At 31.7% G+C, this 19,787-nt stretch overlaps 1 protein-coding gene across 2 annotated transcripts in view; it reads left to right on the top strand.

The window, feature by feature from the left end:
• Positions 1 to 17,667, top strand: part of LOC127698770 (uncharacterized) — a 52,536-nt gene extending 34,869 nt beyond the window's left edge. For both annotated transcript variants that reach the window (XM_052202445.1, XM_052202440.1), the window contains exons 10-13: positions 1,493 to 1,580; positions 2,342 to 2,420; positions 3,367 to 3,709; positions 8,632 to 17,667. In XM_052202445.1, the coding sequence (XP_052058405.1) occupies positions 1,493 to 1,580; positions 2,342 to 2,420; positions 3,367 to 3,709; positions 8,632 to 8,921 (800 nt within the window). In that variant the 3' untranslated portion in view covers positions 8,922 to 17,667. The remainder of the gene's footprint in view (positions 1 to 1,492; positions 1,581 to 2,341; positions 2,421 to 3,366; positions 3,710 to 8,631) is intronic.
• Positions 17,668 to 19,787: the final 2,120 nt, after the last annotated feature.

Here is a 19,787-nt window from a genome sequence, read left to right as displayed (position 1 = left end):
GATTTCAACAAAAATTGAATATATGGGGTTCTTTGATATGCTGAATCTAAACATGTATTTAGATTTTTGATTATGGGCCCAGTTTTCAAGTTGGTCCAAATTGGGGTCCAAAATTAAACTTTGTTTGATTTCAACAAAAATTGAATATATGAGGTTCTTTGATATGCTGAATCTAACCATGTATTTAGATTTTTTATTTGTAGGCCCCGCTATCAAATTGGTTCATATTGAGGTCAAAAGGGTACAAAATTATACTTTGTTTGATTTCATCGAAAATTGAATTATTGGGGTTCTTTGATATGCCAAATCTAACCGTGTTTTTAGATTTTTAATTTGGGTCCCGTTTTTTAAATTGGTCTTCATTGAGGTCCAAAGGGTCCAAAATTAAACTTAGTTTGATTTTAACAAAAATTGAATTCTTGGGGTTCTTTGATATGCTGAATCTAAACATGTGTTTAGATTTTTGATTATGGGCCCAGTTTTCAAGTTGGTCCAAGTTGGGGTCCAAAATTAAACTTTTTTTGATTTCAACAAAAATTGAATATATGGGGTTCTTTGATATGCTGAATCTAACCATGAATTTAGAATTTTTATTTGTTGGCCCCGCTATCAAATTGGTTCATATTGAGGTCAAAAGGGTCCAAAATTAAACTTTGTTTGATTTCATCAAAAATTGAATTATTGGGGTTCTTTGATATTCCAAATCTAACTGTGTATTTAGATTTTTAATTTATATCCCGTTTTTTAAATTGGTCTACATTAAGGTCCAAAGGGTCCAAAATTAAACTTAGTTTGATTTTAGCAAAAATTGAATTCTTGGGGTTCTTTGATATGCTGAATCTAAACATGTGTTTAGATTTTTGATTATGGGCCCAGTTTTCAAGTTTGTCCAAGTTGGGGTCCAAAATTAAACTTTGTTTGATTTTAACAAAAATTGAATATATGGGGTTCTTTGATATGCTGAATCTAACCATGTATTTTGATTTTGGACATTGGACCATAATAGGTAAATTAAAAAAATTCAAGTTCTTAGACCACATTCTTTCTGTGTCAGAAACCTATGCTGTGTCAAATATTTAAAACGATCCAAATTCAGAGCTGTATCAAGCTTGAATGTTGTGTCCATACTTGCCCCAACTGTTCAGGGTTCGACCTCTGCGGTCGTATCAAGCTGCGCCCCAGCGAAGCATTTTATTAAATTTCGTGGGCAGTACGTCAACTGAGTATGCGTGAAAGCGTATAAAACATGGATCGATAATGGTCACCGAATTTAGATATTTTCTCAAAAATTGGCGTTTTCTGTGGAAAAAAGATTGTTTCAAAGACAAATTTAAGAAGTACAAAACACTACATTTATACGTCATATCACAAATATTTCCGACTTTGTATGGTGTCAGAGGAGTTGCGGCTCAATGAAATCGGTCTCTTCCTTTAGCAGTATAGATATTCCAGTACAATATGATATTATGTTAAAAGTTTATATTTTTTGCAGACTTATCACAATTAGAAGTAGCAGGTATTGTAATTGGTGTGATTTTATTTGTTGTTATGGTCATCATCTTAGCAGTTTGTGTTTTCAGGTGAGTTTTTAAACTTAGGAGGTATTGCAGTAAAACATCACTGCATTGGGCAAAATATGTAAGACTTGTATAAAGTATGGCTTCTAGTAGCATGGAGTAAACTAAACTGTTACAGACACTATGTAAAAACTTATAGTGAAGGATGCAGCCTCTTGTGTTATCAACAATGAATTAAACAAGTCTAAATTCCAGCAAATTCAGAAAGTCTGCAGTATGTTCTTGTGGTTTTTAATATGAAACTTGTGTTAGTCTCTAAAACGTTTTAAAAATGAAGCTAAAACAAGCAATAGAAATAAAGTATGTCTACATAAATGAAGAAGATAAATCAAAACTCTCACTTTTAAATGTTCATCAACAACTAAAGGACATTCAACAATTAAATAATTAACAATCACTGAATAATCATGAACAGCAACTACTGTAAATTCAGGAATTATTGCAAGTTTTAATTAATGCAAATAATGCAACTTCTTGTATCGCAATAATACGAATCGCATTCTGATATCAAATGAATACATTTGTATTTAGCTTTTCCTAAAATAGCAATAATTAAACTCGCATTTTTGTTCATTCTTCAAAAATTGCAATAATAAATGCACACAATCATTTCTGAATTTACAGTAATACAATTAGTAAATATGTAACATATCCTCTTTTTTCTTCAGTTCTTTTTGTATGGAAATGAAAATAAAATTATTGAGCATGTATTACTGTTCATACAGCAACTCACTATAATGAAACATTTATGTTATTTTGTTAAGGATTGATTGTTGTGGAAAAATTAAAGAGTTTTTCAAACCACCTGAGATAGAGTTACCTGTAGTCAAGATAAATTACATGGTGAGTAAAAATTTGCAAGCCATATTGACTTAATAATCATGCAAGACACCTGTAAATATATTTAGGTTATGATGGGGAAAAAACACTAGCCCCATTTATAATTGATGCATTGTTTTTCGGGGGATAAAAGGAAATGTGGCTAAAACATCAGTGTCTGAATGAGCATCCCTTAAAAGAGACATCAAGAAGTCAACATCCACAGGTATCTATTTGATTTGTTGCACTCTAAATCATGGGGTGTCTAGAAAAGATTGAACAAATAAATCAGAGAATATCAAAGACCACCAATCAACACCAAGTCCTTAAAATAACAGAAGACAAACATTAACTTGGTGCTTGACTTTGGATAGGCAAAAGAGTTAGTTTGTTCACCGTAAACTTTCCTGTTTTAAAAGCTTTTCCAGATCCTTGCATGTGATATGGTTTCAATTGGCAGTCTATAAAAAGAAAAATAACAAAAATACTGAACTCCAATGAAAATATAAAAAGGGAAAGTCATCTATCAAATGGCAAAATCAAAAGCTCAAACACATCAAACAAATGTAAATTTTTGTTACATCATCCCTTGTGACTATGGTTGCTTCACTCCTTTCCAGTCTAATAATGTTAACAGTTTTAAATCAGTGTACCCTTTCTAAGTGGACAATTAAATGTAATTTGTCTATTTGAAAATATCATGGTTCAGTAATTACAGTAACGTTTAGGGTATCTGGATAAAACTAACGATACATCTTTTTTGAAATGTGTGTTTATTAATGGAGTTTTGTATATTATTTAAGAAATGAATATGTCTTTGTGTAATTTTATTGGTGTGTAAAAGCGTTGACCAAAGCACAGGAGTTTAGTATTGGAATGCCTTAAGATTGTTATCTACCATTCAAAAATTTTGATTTTTATGGAACATACACTTAATGTAATTATACATCAATACATATTCTTTTTTCAGGAACATAATAAAGACAGCGGACATGAGACATTTTCTACATCCACATTCAAGTCTACACATACTAATGGTATCAGTGAAAAAGAGAGCCAATATTCTGCTGTCTACAGTAATGCAGGTTATAGCTCAGTGGGTTCACAGAATGAAGACCACTTTGTACATAAAGGCTCTAGTAAAGATGGAAGATCTCAATCTATCGGTGAATCCTTCTCGGATATAAACAGCGGTGAGGATTCACCTCAATCCTCAGGTTGCTCATACGAGTCGTATTCTAGTAGTAGGATGTTATTGAACAGTGAAGAGGATGATGATGGCTATCGAGGGGCAGAAGAAAGTACATATTATGGTAAGATAAAGAATAAAATGAACAATGAATGAGATAGTTTGATAAAGTTAAATTAAACCTGGGGTCTAAAATGGCGACATAAGTTTGAAAGTGGGTGACATAAATATTCTTAATTTAAATTACTAATTGTTAAAGGGTAAAATAAATCCCTCAGTCAAGAATGGCTGAGTGAGTTATAGTTTGATAGAAGGTCAAATAAACCCTTGGTTCTAATTATTTATAAGAAGGATTTTTAATGTGCTCACAAAACTACAATCCCCAGGGAGACATGTCACCCGAGTAACAGTGACTTATTGAATAACAGTCAAAGAAGGATACAGTTGTAAAAAGTCTATCACAAACCAATTGCTATAGGTTAAACCAAAGCCAAAATATATGTTAGTACTTTTTATTTGACGGCAAAAAATTTTGCGGTCGTATATTGGTATCATGTTGTCTTCGTCCGAAGACATTTGATTTCCAGACAATAACTTTACTATTAGTAAATAGAAATCTATGAAATTTAAACACAAGGTTTATAACCACAAAAGGAAGGTTGGGATTGATTTTGGGGATTATGGTCCCAACAATTTAGGAATTAGGGGCCCAAAAGGGGTCCAAATAAACATTTTTCTAGTTTCCAGACAATAACTTGTGGAACGGTGTATGGATCTCTCTGAAATTATACCACAAGTTTCCATACCACAAAGGGATGGCTAGGATTGGCTTTGGGGGGGTTATGGCTCAAGCCATTTAGGAATTAAGGGCAAAAAAGTGAGAAAAAACAAGGGTGTCCCGGTTAATGGACAATTACTTAAGTACAATGTTGTGTTTGAATTACCTCCCTCACACTGCTTTTAAATTATGTATAAAGAAATGTTGTATTGTCTTGAGGTGATTAGCTGTCAATTTATTTTTAGAAGTTACTATTTTGATAATTTTAAAAATGCTGATTAAGGTATATTAATTTTAGCCATGATTATGTATGTCATTTTCCCTTTTAAGTCTTTTATGATGTATTTAAATGGGTTATTATGGTTGCAAACTCCATTGTAAATTTGAATTGAGAGTATGACCATATCTTGGGGAAAAGGGAAGCAGGTTAAAACTTCAAATATTTTTTTTTTTGGAAAAAAAAAGGGAAGGGGGAGGTCAATTCGCAACAGCATAGTGTATTGCACAAAAGCAAAAAATTGAATAAAAATTCAAATCATATAACCAATTCTAAGTTCTTTGACTACAGTTATTCTGTGTCAGAAACCTATTATGTGTCAAATATTGAATTACGATCTAAATTCAGACCTGTATCAAGTGCAAATATTGTGTCCATTTTTGCCCCAACTGTTCAGGGTTGGACCTCTGCAGTCATATCCAGCTGCGCTCGGTGAAGCAATTTATTTTGGTTTGTGTGAATCTCTTCTTGCCTTGATCTTTGTGATAAGCTTTGTAATAGCTGCTGTACAACTATATCAATGCAAGTTCCATTGTCCGAAGGGGCGGACAGGTGGCTGCCAAACAGTGTCTCTTCAATAACATGAAAATGCTGTGATGATTTTTTTTCAAATTTAGATATGTTGTTTTTTGTGACTAAGTGAAGGTCAAGTTCAATTTTCACAATTTTAGTATTTCTCCTTTTTGAGTTATCGCCATTTTTAATATCCAAAAGTGGTATTTTTAAATATTTTTCTCTTGTTATCATATTATGACTAAGCATAGTAAATGTCTTATCTCAAAATAAAAATTAGAGTGACAGATTTATTTGAAAATTTTCTATTTCCTAAGTGGTGATGATTATAAGCTATATTATTAGACATTTTGAAGTTAATTACATTATTAATTATTATATATATGTAATGTTAGAGTACTATGTTAAACCATAGTTCTGTTCAAAGGGAACATGCAAGTATGATTTTCATTATTAATTAGATCTGGGAAATATCTTAGCATATGATAATCATTGGAGTGACAGATTTATTTGAAAATTTTCTGTTTCCTGATAAGATCTGAAGGACTGTTTATATAAAGTTTTAAATTTACTAGTAGGACTGTATAAATGAAGTATGAAATTTACTGTTCATTATTAGTCATTTTGTAGATAATTAAGTCTTTCTAAACCATATATATTCTAACTCCCACCCCCCTTCAATTTGAGAATGTGCTTTTATCTTGTAAACAGTCAAGATCCCCACCCCTAAACCATATATATTCTTGTATGGGACAATAAAACAAATCAAATGAAATATTGGGGGAGTCCCCGGGTTCACCCCCACCCCCTTCTTTTTGAAAACTTGTAAACGGTCAAGATCCCCACCCTGAAACCATATATATTCTTGTATGGAACAATTAAACAAATCAAATGAAATAAAAGCGAGTCCCCTGGGGTCACCCCACCCCCTCCTGTTTGAGAACTTGTAAACAGTCGAGATCCCCACCCCTTAACCATATATATTCTTGTATGGGACAATAAAACAAATCAAATGAAATATAGGGGAAGTCCATGGGGGTAACCCCCACCCCCTTTCTTTTTGATAACTTGTAAACGGTCAAGATCCCCACCCCAAAACCATATATATTCTTGTATGGGACAATAAAACAAATCAAATGAAATAAATATTCTTGTATGGGACAATAAAACAAATCAAATGAAATATAGGGGAAGTCCATGGGGGTAACCCCCCCCCTTTCTTTTTGAAAACTTGTAAACAGTCAAGATCCCCACCCCGAAACCATATATATTCTTGTATGGGACAGTAAAACAAATCAAATGAAATAAAAGGTGAGTCCCCTGGGGTCACCCCCACCCCCTCCTGTTTGAGAACTTGTAAATGGTCGAGATCCCCACCCCTAAATCTTATATATTCTTGTATGGGACAATAAAACAAATCCATGGGGGTAACCCCCACCCCCCTTCTGTTTTGAAAACTTGTAAATGGTCGAGATCCCCACCCCAAAACCATAGATATTCTTGTATGGGACAATAAAACAAATCAAATAAAATATAGGGGAAGTCCCCTGGGGTAACCCTCACCCCCCTTCTTTTTGAAAACTTGTAAACGGTCGAGATCCCCACCCTGAAACCATATATATTCTTGTATGGGACAATAAAACAAATCAAATGAAATAAAAGGCGAGTCCCCTGGGGGTCACCCCTTCACCCCTCCTGTTTAAGAACTTGTAAACGGTTGAGATCCCCAGCCCTAAACCATATGTATTCTTGTATGGGACAAAAAAAACAAATCATATGAAATAAAGGGCGAGTCCCCTGGGGATCACACACACCTACACACCCCCTTCCCTTTTGAGAACTTGTAAATGGTCGAGATCTCCACCCCTAAACAACCATATATATTCCTGTTCGTCATTTCAAGAAGATTTGAATGACGTACAGGGTCAATCCATAGGCGTCACTTATGCATATCACAAACCAATTTGTACTGGACTTTGCCCAATGTCAGGCGACCATGGGAATGACGAATTATTGGAGCTTTGTTGTGGAGACTTGGTAACAGCATCCTGTTACAATTATTTCTTGTTACTGATAAGTTTTATAGATTTTGAAAAGACATTGTATTAATGATAAATAAAATTTTGGATTTTTTTCTTCTTTTCTTTGGTCAATTGTTTGAAGAATTTTGTGGCAAGTTTGTTTGTTATTCTGTAAAAACTAATTTTCTGAATGCTATATATTTTTTTTTTATGAAGTGAACTCCTTTGAAAACTAAGCTTATATTGTCTATTAATAAACATATATTTAGATTTCTGATTTTGGGCCCAGTTTTCGAGTTGGTCCAAATCAAGGTCCAAAATTAAACTGTGTTTGATTTCAACATACATTGAATATATATAGGGTTCTTTGAAATGCTTAATCTTAACCTGTATTTCTTTTCATTATTAATAAGATAATACCACATTGAGGTCCAAAGGGTCCTAAATTAAACTTTTGTTTAATTTCATTAAAAATTGAATTCTTTGGTTCTTTGATATGCTGATTCTAACAATGTTTGAGTGTTAAATCATATCTAATTTTAGAGAACTTAGTCATCACTGGTTGTTCTTATTATATTATTGATTATAATTTGAAAAATTGCATCATATCTTATTTTAGAGAACTATTTATCCAGTTTGAGACATTTCCCTTTGCACAGAAAATATTATGGATAAAATTAACCTGTGTTTCATTTCAACATAAATTAAATATATATAGGGTTCTTTCAAATGCTGAATCTAAACCTGTATTTAAATATTAGAATTTTGGGCCCAGTTTTCAAGTTGGTCCAAATCAGGGTCCAAATTAAACTTTGTTTGATTCAACAAAAATTGAATTCATGGGGTTCTTTGAAATGCTGAATGTCCAATTTCAAATACTTCAGTTCTTTGACCACATTCAGTTCGTGTCACAAACCTGTGCTGTGTCAAATATTCAATCACAATCCAAATTCAGAGCTGTTTTAAGCTTAAATGTAGTGTCCATACTTGCTCAACTGTTCAGGGTTAGACCTCTGCAGGAAAATCCGGTTTGCTGTACATGTCACTCTGACAGACTCTTGTTTTAGATATGACCCTTTGAACTTAGAAATACCTTGTCATTACAACTCCTCCTATATGGTTTATCTTATCTATAAAAAAAAACTTAGTACAGTGTTAGATCATCCTTATATACAGATGTGCATGTGGGCAGGCTTTTGTGGTCCATTGATGTGATCCTTTCAACCTAGAAATTTTGGCAGAACAGACATTGTCATTGCAATGATACTGAGAAAGGTAAATGCATCTGAGACGACATAAAAAAACATCATATAAAAAGTTCAAAGTTATATTATCAACTTCATTGATTCGCAGTAGTTTAGTCACCAGCTTATTCAAACGTCTAGCCACAATGTAGAAGGTACAAGTCCATCTTAACGTACAATTCTAGTTGTATTAAATATATCTTTGTATTACAGAAGACGATTCAGTGAAGAGTTATGTTCAGCAGGATGGAAAAAACTCATCTGAATTAACCTCATCAAATACTACAGAAACTTCAAACAAACAATGTAGTACTACTAAAGAATTAACCTCATCAAATACTACAGAAACTTCAAACAAACAATGTAGTACTACTAAAGACAGTCAACAAGATTCTACACAAACTACACATCAAACAGACTCCGTTAAGACAGCAATCAAAACAAAACATTCATCTCAGGAGGCAGGGTCAATCAAAAGTACTGGTACTGAAGAATGTGTATGATATAAAACACATACCCTGAAAATGCTGCTGTTTTAAAGTAACTTTCTCTGTCACAATGTGTATTAGATTGAATAGTTATAAAAAAAAAAAGAAATGTACAACTATTATATAGAGAAATATAGTCAGTATTTTCATAGTTCCTTTGCCAGATTGTTAAACAAAGTTTTAATGATCAAAAGTGTCAGCTTCTGAGGCAGAACAGTTATGGAAAAACTGTTGCAGTGATTTTATGTGCTAAGTAGTTGATAATCAGTCATCTTAAAGACTTCTTTTATAGAAGTGACCAAAGTTTTGAATCTGTAGCAGGAAGTGATCAATTACATCTATAGATTTATTCTACCTCATATAAGTTTGTAAGATTTTTTCATGATATGATTAATAGAAGACCTTGCTCATTCCCACTCCCTTTTGACCAATGAACAGAATGCATAATATCAAGACTCACATATGAGATTTTTTTTTGTCTCGCCTTGACAGAGAAAGCGAGACATAGTTATGCTGTTTCCGAACATGGCGGCGGTGTCAACAAAATATTAGTTTGTGATTAGATCTAGTTCTTGAAGAACCACTAGTGGTAGGTCAATGATATTTGGTATGCAGTTTTAGCATTGACACATCTCATTACCATGTAGATTATTTGGCCCTGTCCCCTCAGTCAAGGTCTATTGACTTTGAAACTTTTCATAGTTTACATGTATTAGTTTGTGATAAGGTCAATTTATGGGGAACCACTAGTGGTAGGTCAATGATATTTGGTATGCAGTTGTATAAGCATTAGCACATCTCATTTCCATGGAGAATATTTGGCCCCGCCCCCTCAGTCATGGTCTATTTACTTTGAAACTTTTGCTTAGTTTACATGTATTAGTTTGTGATTTAATCATGAACTGCTAATGTTAAGTCAATGATACCGTATAGCGGGTTATTTTCGTGGGGTGTTTATTTTCGCTTATTTTGGCGGGTCAGGAGAAATCGCGAAAATAAATTCCGCGAAAATTTATGCATACGTTCGATACTTTCTAATAGCTAAAGCGTTTTGTAAACTATCTATTTTTTTTCGTTCGACGGATCAATAACGGTTTGTGTTAATTTAAACAATATAAATGCCAAATGCCATTGTTCACTGGCTATCAGGTGTTAATTAGGTTTTTTGGTTACATTATAAAATGAATAATAATATAAGAGTGTAAGGTACGATTGTCAGGTATTTTATCCTTATAAATTAGTGTCAAATTATATAAGAGTTGCAAGTCACTCATGATAATTTTATAATTTAATTAGTACATCAAAGGTCCGGTCAATTTCGTAACTAACCAATCGTAACATTTACAAAAAGTTTGTACACCTGTGACAAATAACTATGTACCGGTATTCTATTGATTGAATGTATCAAAATATAATCCATAAATAAGACAACATGCAGGTAAAACAATCATTTAACCCGTGTTTGTCCATTTTTAAAACTTTTTAACTGCAACCATTTCAGTATCCGCCAAAATATTTAATTGGAATTAAAGAATCCACCAAAATAAAAACCACCAAAATTTTTCCTATACTTTGTTGCCCCTAAATCGCGAAATTTTACACCAGCGAAAATAACCCGCTATACGGTATTTGGTATGCAAATTTATTGGCATTTGCAAGTATCGTTTCCATGGAGATTATATAGCCCCACCCCTGATCATGGTTCATTGACTTTGAAACTTTTACATAGTTTACAAGTTAATGTTTGTGTTTAGGTTTGTTTAAAGGGAACGACTTATAATAAGTCAATGGTATTTGGTATGCAGTTGTATTAGCATTGGCACATCTCATTCCATGGAGATTGTTTAGCAATGTACCTTCAGTCATGGTTCATCGACTTGGAATATTTGCATAACTTACATGTTAAAGTATTGCTATTTTAATTTCAACACTTGCATTATCAAAATTACAAAAAGGCGAGACATATCTCTGTGATAACAGTTTATGATTGTAAAAATCAGCAAAATTGTAAGGCAAGTCGATGCATGTTGCAAAACTGAATTCTTATTCACAAAAATATTATTAAATTTTATGCATTAAAGTCTAAATCAATGTTCAATCTATCTCTAATAATTTAATTTTCAAAACTGGTATTGTGGTAAGAAGTCTTAAAGGAATGAGTTTTGTAGAAAATGAATTGCTTGCACCATCAAACTGCATACTAAACTTTACAAAACATCATTAGAAAATTAAGAACTTGTATGTCATCATGATAATATAAGTAACTGATGAAATGCTAATGGTAAATTTAATACTATCTATAAAGTTATTCTAGGATGTTATAGAAAAGATGTAAGAACTCAAGGGGGAAAAGGGAATTATAAACCACGGATGCTTAGATGTTCATAATGTTCAAAAGTTGTACATAAATATACTCAACATATTATACTCTGGTTTATCATGTACATAAAACTACTTTATATAATTCACTATGTTTTTTTACTTGTACATAAAAAATACTGTATATGTACTAATATGTGTTTTTTTTGTATTTTGAATGTTTGTAAATACACATAATCAATATCTCATATCAGCATTATCTTTTGTACTAAATGTGTTTTCCTGTGATAAGACTGTAAATTCTGAAATATGTGTTTTTGTTATTTGGAAAGAGTGCAATACAATAAGACTTGCTGCAATAAAACTGATATTTTTCGTATTTTTATTAATTCTTGTTACTAAAATTGGCATTTTTATCTATTTTTATAATTTTTGTTTAAAAATATTAGAATGACCAACATAAATATTTAACTTTCATCCTTGAAAATGACATAAATATCAATAAAATAAATAAATCCAAAAACAGTGATTTTCCCATGCAGTGCCATTCCTGATTTCAAATTTTGGTGGTATCATCCTGATTTTCATGCCTTAACCCAAATCCTGATATTGGGATTGTAAAACAAATCAAAATCCTGATTTTCACATAATCTACCGCAAAAAAATTGAAGGTTACTGATTTTTTAAGCTTTTCTTATCAATTTCTATAAATCTATAATTTTACCGGGCGACATATTTATGACAAGTTTACGACCCCAAGTTAATCAACGCATCATAATTTGTTGTTACAGGTAATCGGCTTATCAGTTTGGTCATAATTATCCTCAAAATTAATTAATTTGTAAATAGAATTGGTCAGTCGGCATTTCAATTTTCATCAATGCAACGTTTACCATAGTATCATGACAAAAACGTAAACTAGAAGAAGAAAACTATAATGAACTCATTATGAAACATCGTTTATCATGAAATCCATGAAATTTTTTGAAATCAAACATGTTTCTGTCCAGTTCTGATTAAAATCGACGTCATATTGTATTTACTTCTACTGTGTATAAGCCCTTCTGGTAGGAGCACCTTTGAATACCAAGAAAGATAACTCAAATTTTATCCATTTTCTCATTACTGATAAACTCAAGATCTGTCTCCATCCTTCTAACTTTAGGAAATTTAGGTTTAGGTCTTTGGAGGATGAAAAGGGGGTCTTCATTTTGTATCCTTTATTTTTTAGGCCATTTTCCTCTATTCTTAAGTTATTTTGCCAATTAATAAGTACAAGAATCATGCAAATAAAATAAATAAAGGCTTATTATCTCATCATCAGTATACCACAAGAAAAAATGAAGAGCTATGAGACATCATTTCAAGAGTTTAAAACAGTGCACACAGAAACGCCATAAACAAATCTGGTCACACACTAAATCCCCCATGGGAATTTTCCAAAGTTGGCAGGTCTGGTTAAATAGACATGTGATGGATAGAATCAGTTGTCAGTACTGTAAATGTTTCAGTGTTTGTCACAGAGATTTGCAAAATTAGACTATGCAATGATTTTAGAATTGACAGTACATTTTAACTTTGTGGCAGCAATCTCTATCAGGATTACAAGTTATCAGCTGTTATTATAAGAAGAACAAAAGAACAATGTACATCACTCAGTTTTTGGCTAGTAACTCTTCCTAATTTGTTATAAACAGATATAAATCATTATGATAATTTTTTATGTAAAGGAAATGAAATCTAAGGATCTGTAATCTATGTCTTAGTAAAGAATGTTAAAACATATTACATGTATTGTACTGGTTTTAGATGCTGAATTCAAATCTGAGGCATTCAACTATGGCAAGATTATTTTTTAAAGTTTTGGAAATGGATTGTTCTTGTTAGTTTCTGAAGGAGTAGATTCAGTAGGGTGGCCCCAATTTCCCCTTATGGAGGACAATGTGTGTTTTTTTTCTCACAAGTTTTATGACTTTTTACTGCTGTGTCTGCCCTTTTAGGCATAAATTTTCAGGTTTTTTTTTACATTCATTTGTTATTAACAATAAACACTTGCAGGTCTAAAATAAAATAGAGTGAATTTTTAAAATTCTTTTCCTAACCTTTCTGTGACAGCCTTTATATTGTATCATAATTGAATAATTAAATAAATATACTGCAGATTCACCCATCTAAATTATAAAAAAAAACAATGATTATAGTAAAAGAAAAATTATAATAAAAACAATGGTTAAATTAAAAGAAAGTACTGTTTCTAGAACACTTCAGAAAGCTCTAAGTACAGTGTGTAAAAGATGAGAAGTTTTACTGACTACTCAAGTTCTAAAGTTTTTTTTCAAGATCTGTATTATGAATCTCATTTAAATTCAAGCTTCCCATACATATGGAAATAAACTCCTCATATATACCAGGATTGAAATTTTGTATTTGCGCCAGACGCACGTTTTTGTCTACAAAAGACTCATCAGTGACGCTCGAATAAAAAAAAGTTAAAAAGGCCAAAGATATAAACCTATTGGTTTTTTGGTTAATAGGTTAAAGCTCAAGGTCAAGGTTACTGTGACTAAAAATTGAAAAATGGTTTCTGTATGGTAGCCTTAATTTCCCTTGTTTGATTAGAATGAAACTTATACAGATGGTTGATATAGGGATTGGGGAATAATCCTATTAATTTGAGAGTTAACAGATTTAAGGTTAAGGTCGCTTACTAAAAATATATTTATTTCAAGAGTTGGTTTCGGGATGGTATCCCACTTTGACCGCTTTGAATTATACACATAAACACATATACATATATACATATTTATGTAGGTGAAACATGATCATAATATTAGTACATAGTATTTATTTGTCCCTCCAAGCATACTAGTATTTTGAACCCTTGAAATAAAATTGTTTTCTCTAAATAAATTTTCAATTCAGGGAGCATTAGTTGGTAGTGGCAGCTTTTTACTTTTTCTACAAGTCTGTGATGCTTTATTTGAAAGGGCAGTCTGTATAATTATATCTTTGGTGTTTTATTTAATAGGGCAGTCTGAATGCATGAAGCCATGGTCCTTCATTTAACACACTAGTCTTGATACTAGTACATGTAACTTTATGTTAACTATTAGTCTTAGTATCCATGATGCTTAATTTGACACATCAATATGAATATAAAGAACCTTTTGTCCATTATTTGACATGTCAGACTGAATACTGACATTTTGTGCTTAATTTAAAACATCAGTCTGATTATAAGTACTGTTCATCTTTTATTTGACACAAGACTGAATATAGATATAGATACTGCCTTTGATTTTTTATACAATGCCTGTAGAATTCAGTATCTCTAGTGTTTTGATTTTCCTATGCAACATTCGATAGTTTCTTCAATCAAGTTTTTCTTTCCATAGTTCTTTGATTTTTTTATATCTCAGTCTTAACATCTATACCCTCTTGTATATGACTGGTGTAGGTTATATTATACATGTACAATTTTATATGCATCTCACGAAACATCTATGGCCCCACTGCATTTTTGCGCCTGTCCCAAGTCAGGAGCCTCTGGCCTTTGTTGGTCTTGTATGATTTTTAATTTTGGTTCGTTTATATGTTTTGGAGTTTAGTGGGACGTCCATTTTCACTGAACTGGTGCACATTTTTATTTTGGGGCCAGCTGAGGCCCGCCTCTGGGTGTGGGATTTTCTCCCTGTGTTGAAGACCCATTGGTGGCCTTCGGCTGTTTTCTGCTCTTTGGTCGGGTTGTTGTCTCTTTGACACATTCCCCATTTCCATTCTCAATTTTATAAGAAGTTATACAAGATATTTTTTTTTTTTTTTTTGCACACTTTAAATAGCTGCCTTGTTTTTATGTATAGTTGTTCTTGTGCATATCTATAAGATGATGAGAAATGTTGTTTTTTTTTTAAATTTTGTAATGATAATGATCATGTTCTTTTTATATTTTTGCAACAAAAGATGTGTTTATGCACTTTTATATACAGTTTTATAGAAGCTAATCAACACTATAAGTATGTTTTTATTTCTGTTTATTCCCTTTTAAGCTCATTTGGATGAAAGGGTTAGTGTGAGCTATTGCCATCACTTTGCGTCTGTTGTTGTCCCTTAACTTAAACAATCAAAGTGATGAAAATCACTCATGGAAAGATTGAAAGAGTAGTTTGAATAATTTCAAATCATATTTAGGAATGGTCACTATGGTGTGGACAAAAAAGGAAGTATTGCTGACAATTGCATTAACTGCAGGTCTTTGGAAAGAAAAACACTTTTCCAGTAGATAAAATGAGCAAAATGTGAATCAAATTGAATGATAGGGGTCCCTTAATTTGCAAAACAATTTCATTTAGATTGCAGTTTATATCTTAACCAAATAATGTTCCCTGTTGCATTTTATCTTTTGAAACAAAAACAAAATTGCAAATCAAAGATTTTTCTAATAAAGTTTACCAATTATCCTTGTAAGACATAGGACCAACAGATAGACTTGAAGCTAAGAACTTTATTGTGTCAAAAAAATAATCTAAAAAGGATGTTTTGTGGTATTTTGTAAGTTGAAACATAGGCATACCATTTTTCTCCACTGAGAATTGCTTATTGATTTTGAAAACAATTATGATTATATGACATTGAAGATTAAAAGTTGTAGAGTGTATTTTAATCAATTTATAATTTAAATATTAATTTTTTCAGCAAAGGGCATTGAAAATGTACTTTTTAAACATAATCAAATTAAAAAACTTATTTTTTTGAAATGTGGATTCTTTCCTGATTGCAAAAATATATACACACTTCTTATATTCAAATGACTAAAATTGTTAACAGACATTTGAAGGGGAATAAACTAAAAAAAACTGTTTGTTCTAATTAAGAGTTTTAAAATTTTACTAACTGTATCAAGCCAATCACTGATAAAAAATAAGTGAACTAACCTTAATTGTTGATTAGTTACAGATAATTATTGCAGATTTATTAAGTAAATTATAGGCCTTACTTGAATACCTTTAATATATCTTTATTTAGATTTCATTTTTTTTTTTCAAAAGATCTTGTTAATCCTTAATTAACTGATTAATCATTTATCTTTCAGATATAATTTACAGAATCACTTTATGTATTGTAGATCAAAAATAATAGGCAATGAATAAATCTATCATCTCTATACTGAAATATACATTTGTGTATTCAATAATGAGGTCAAATATTTGTGTATTGAGAGTGTATTGAGATGTATATTGAAGGGTCTGTATAATTATGTAAGACTGAGGTTGATAAGTTATGTGGTCAATATGATTGGCATTTAAGGAGGTGGGGCATTGTAATTAAGGTCCCACCTTGTCTCTGATTGTTTGGTGATCATGACAATTCTCAATCATACTAGTATTGTATCATTACTCAATTACCTAATCAAAATGATAAAAAAGCCTGCACATCAACACACCTTAAAGACATACATACTTGAATGAACTGCTCCAAAAATATACCCAAATTTTTCACAGTTTATATGTGCATATGTGCACAGACATGAGAAATATAGGGAACTATATTTCAGTGTGTATACATTTTGTAGATTTAGTAGCTAACCTGTGCTTAGTTACTTGTTATTAGGGAGGCCGTTGCCTTAGGAAAGATTTAGAACAAGTTCCAATCTTTCCAAAAATCTTCTCATCTCTGAAACTTCTTGGCATATTGGAACAAAACCATCATTGGGGTATTTTTTTCATATGTTTGAGATGTCTATATCCAGTTGAGTTTTATCATTTGTTTATGAGGTAGATAGACACAGATATTAAATGTGATTTTGACTCTAATATTTTATGTGATTTGGACACAAATATTAAATGAGGTTTTGACACAACTGGAGACAAATAATTTTTTATAATAAAGCCTTAGGAAAGATTTAGAACAAGTTCCAATCTTTCCAAAAATCTTCTCATCTCTGAAACTTCATGGCATATTAGAACAAAACCATCATTGGGGTATTTTTTTCATATGTTTGAGATGTCTATATCTAGTTGAGTTTTATCATTTGTTTATGAGGTAGATAGACACAAATATTAAATGTGATTTTGACTCTAATATTATATGTGATTTGGATAACAAATATTAAATGAGGTTTTGACACAACTGGAGACAAATAATTTTTTATAATAAAGCCTTAGGAAAGATTTAGAACAAGTTCCAATCTTTCCAAAAATCTTCTCATCTCTGAAACTTCATGGCATATTAGAACAAAACCATCATTAGAATGTTTTTTTCATATGTTTGAGATGTCTATATCTAGTTGAGTTTTATCATTTGTTTATGAGGTAGATAGACACAAATATTAAATGTGATTTTGACTCTAATATTATATGTGATTTGGATAACAAATATTAAATGACGTTTTGACACAACTGGAGACAAATAATTTTTTATAATAAAGCAAGTTTTATTTTATGTATTCTGTGTTATTCTTGAAATGTATCAGCATTACAATTCTAAAGCTCATATGATACCCAACAACAGCCTCCACCCCTAAATATAGACTTGATTATAGCATCAACGAACATTATAAAACTAATGAATGGAAACTTCTACTCTTTCAATTTATGTCTTCCCGTCAACAAAGGGAAAAAGATTGTTCTCGAAGTATTTGACCTCAACTTTTCACCCAAATACAGAAAAACCTTTTGGAGTGCCCAGTCAAAAAACAAAAAAAATGGTCCATGGTTCCCTTGACCCCTTACTAAATCATGCATGAATAGTAACTGAAGTCCTCTATTAGACTTTAATATTAGAATTCAATATGGTAATATTCCAAAATTTATGATAAAAAGGATGACTTCTCCTTTCAAATTGTTAATCTTTCTTTCTTTGATGACCATTTTTCCTCGACTCCTCCTTATAAAGTGTATATTTCTTAGTTGGTTTCGAAATGCACATGTTTGGAGTGAATATTTGAAATTCAGTGAATATTATCACTAAAATACTTCTACAGCAGCATTAGAATTATCATAAATGGTTCAAAGGTACTAAATTTTGTAACAAAATTCCTAAAGTTTACAGCATTGAAGATGTGTATATATTATAAACATACAAGTCTGTTGTGGGGACATTTTCTAGATTAAGGTAAATGGGGTTTGGTCTGTAAATAAGTAAGTAGGTTAGTATGTAAGTATTTATTATAGTGCATGTGTATCATTACATACATTTCTACAAATATATACATAGCAATTTAAGATGTTCACCCTGCCCATTGGATCTATATGTCACTTTAGCAATATTGTATCATATTCGAAGAACGTAAAGAGTTTACAAAATAGAAAATTAGAATTAGAAGTGAAGTTATTTCTTCTGTGAAATAATGCTGAATTTACAAATTTTGCAATACAATTCATAAACTTTTTTTTTTAGTATACATAGAATCCCATCAAAAAAGGAACATCACATCCTAATTTTTACGGTAACGTAAAAATTATAAAGCCCATGAATTTCGATACGACCCATTGATACGTTGTATAAAGGGTTTCTTAAAGGATATCAACACTGTAGTAAGATCTTTGAATATTGTTTTTATCGGTACTCATATTGATTTTGTTTTTGATAAATTAAAACATAACTGAATATGTATGGCTATACATTTACGAAATCTTATGGTCCTACATCCTGTCGATATAATTTACTTATAATTTAGCATTGCACAAGGTCATTCTTTTCTCAGACTGTTTATGGAGTCTTTTCACTCAATCCGTTTGATGTATAATGGGGCATAAGAGCCGCCGAAAAGGGGAGGTCAGGGGACAACTTTTTGTTAAAAAAATATTGAAAATAGTGATAGAAAAAAAAAATGAAAATGAACGAGGACACTGACTAAATTTCAGACTATTGGACTAGAAAAGGTTTTTATTAGTCCCCTACCGACGAAGTCGAAAGGGACTTTAGGTTTGCACTCCGTCCGTCTGTCTGTCTGTCTGTCTGTCTGTCTGTCTGTCTGTCTGTCCATCCATCAGTCCGGCAAATCAGTTTTCCACATTTTTTTTCTTCGTTTTTGAAGATATTGATTTGATATTAGGTATATTGTTTTATCATGACAAGTTACAGATCAAGCTAAAATTTTGTTCTGTTCTGACGGTTTTGTGCAGAGTTATGGCCCTTGAACTTAGAAAATTCACTCAAATAATCAGTTTTCCGCATTTTTTTGTCATGCTTGAAGATATTGATTTGATATTTGTTATATAGTTTACACCATGACAAGTTATAGATCAAGTTAGCATTTTGTTCCAGTACAACGAATTTTTAACCGATAGGGGACTATGTATTGCCAGGCAATACTCACAAAATGCTTGTTTTTTTAATGTTTTTTTCCTTGTCACTTTCAGAAGTATGCCTCCCACTTTTCATTGTACCCCCAAGCCACTAGTGGACTGATTGATACTTTATTCTGTGAAAATACATGTTCAAATTGATGGAAATTGACAGCGAGATGAAAGGGCACCTCTCAATGTCAAAACAATGTTAATTGTTGAGTCAAATGCACTTAAGGATGTACTTAGGTCAGGTTTTGGAATTTTTGTCAGATGT

Source organism: Mytilus californianus, unplaced genomic scaffold, assembly GCF_021869535.1.
Source record: "Mytilus californianus isolate M0D057914Y unplaced genomic scaffold, xbMytCali1.0.p SCAF_1, whole genome shotgun sequence".
NCBI lineage: Eukaryota > Metazoa > Mollusca > Bivalvia > Mytilida > Mytilidae > Mytilus > Mytilus californianus.
The sequence above is the reverse complement of the archived record's forward strand: the minus strand, read 5'-3'. Positions and strand labels throughout refer to the sequence as shown.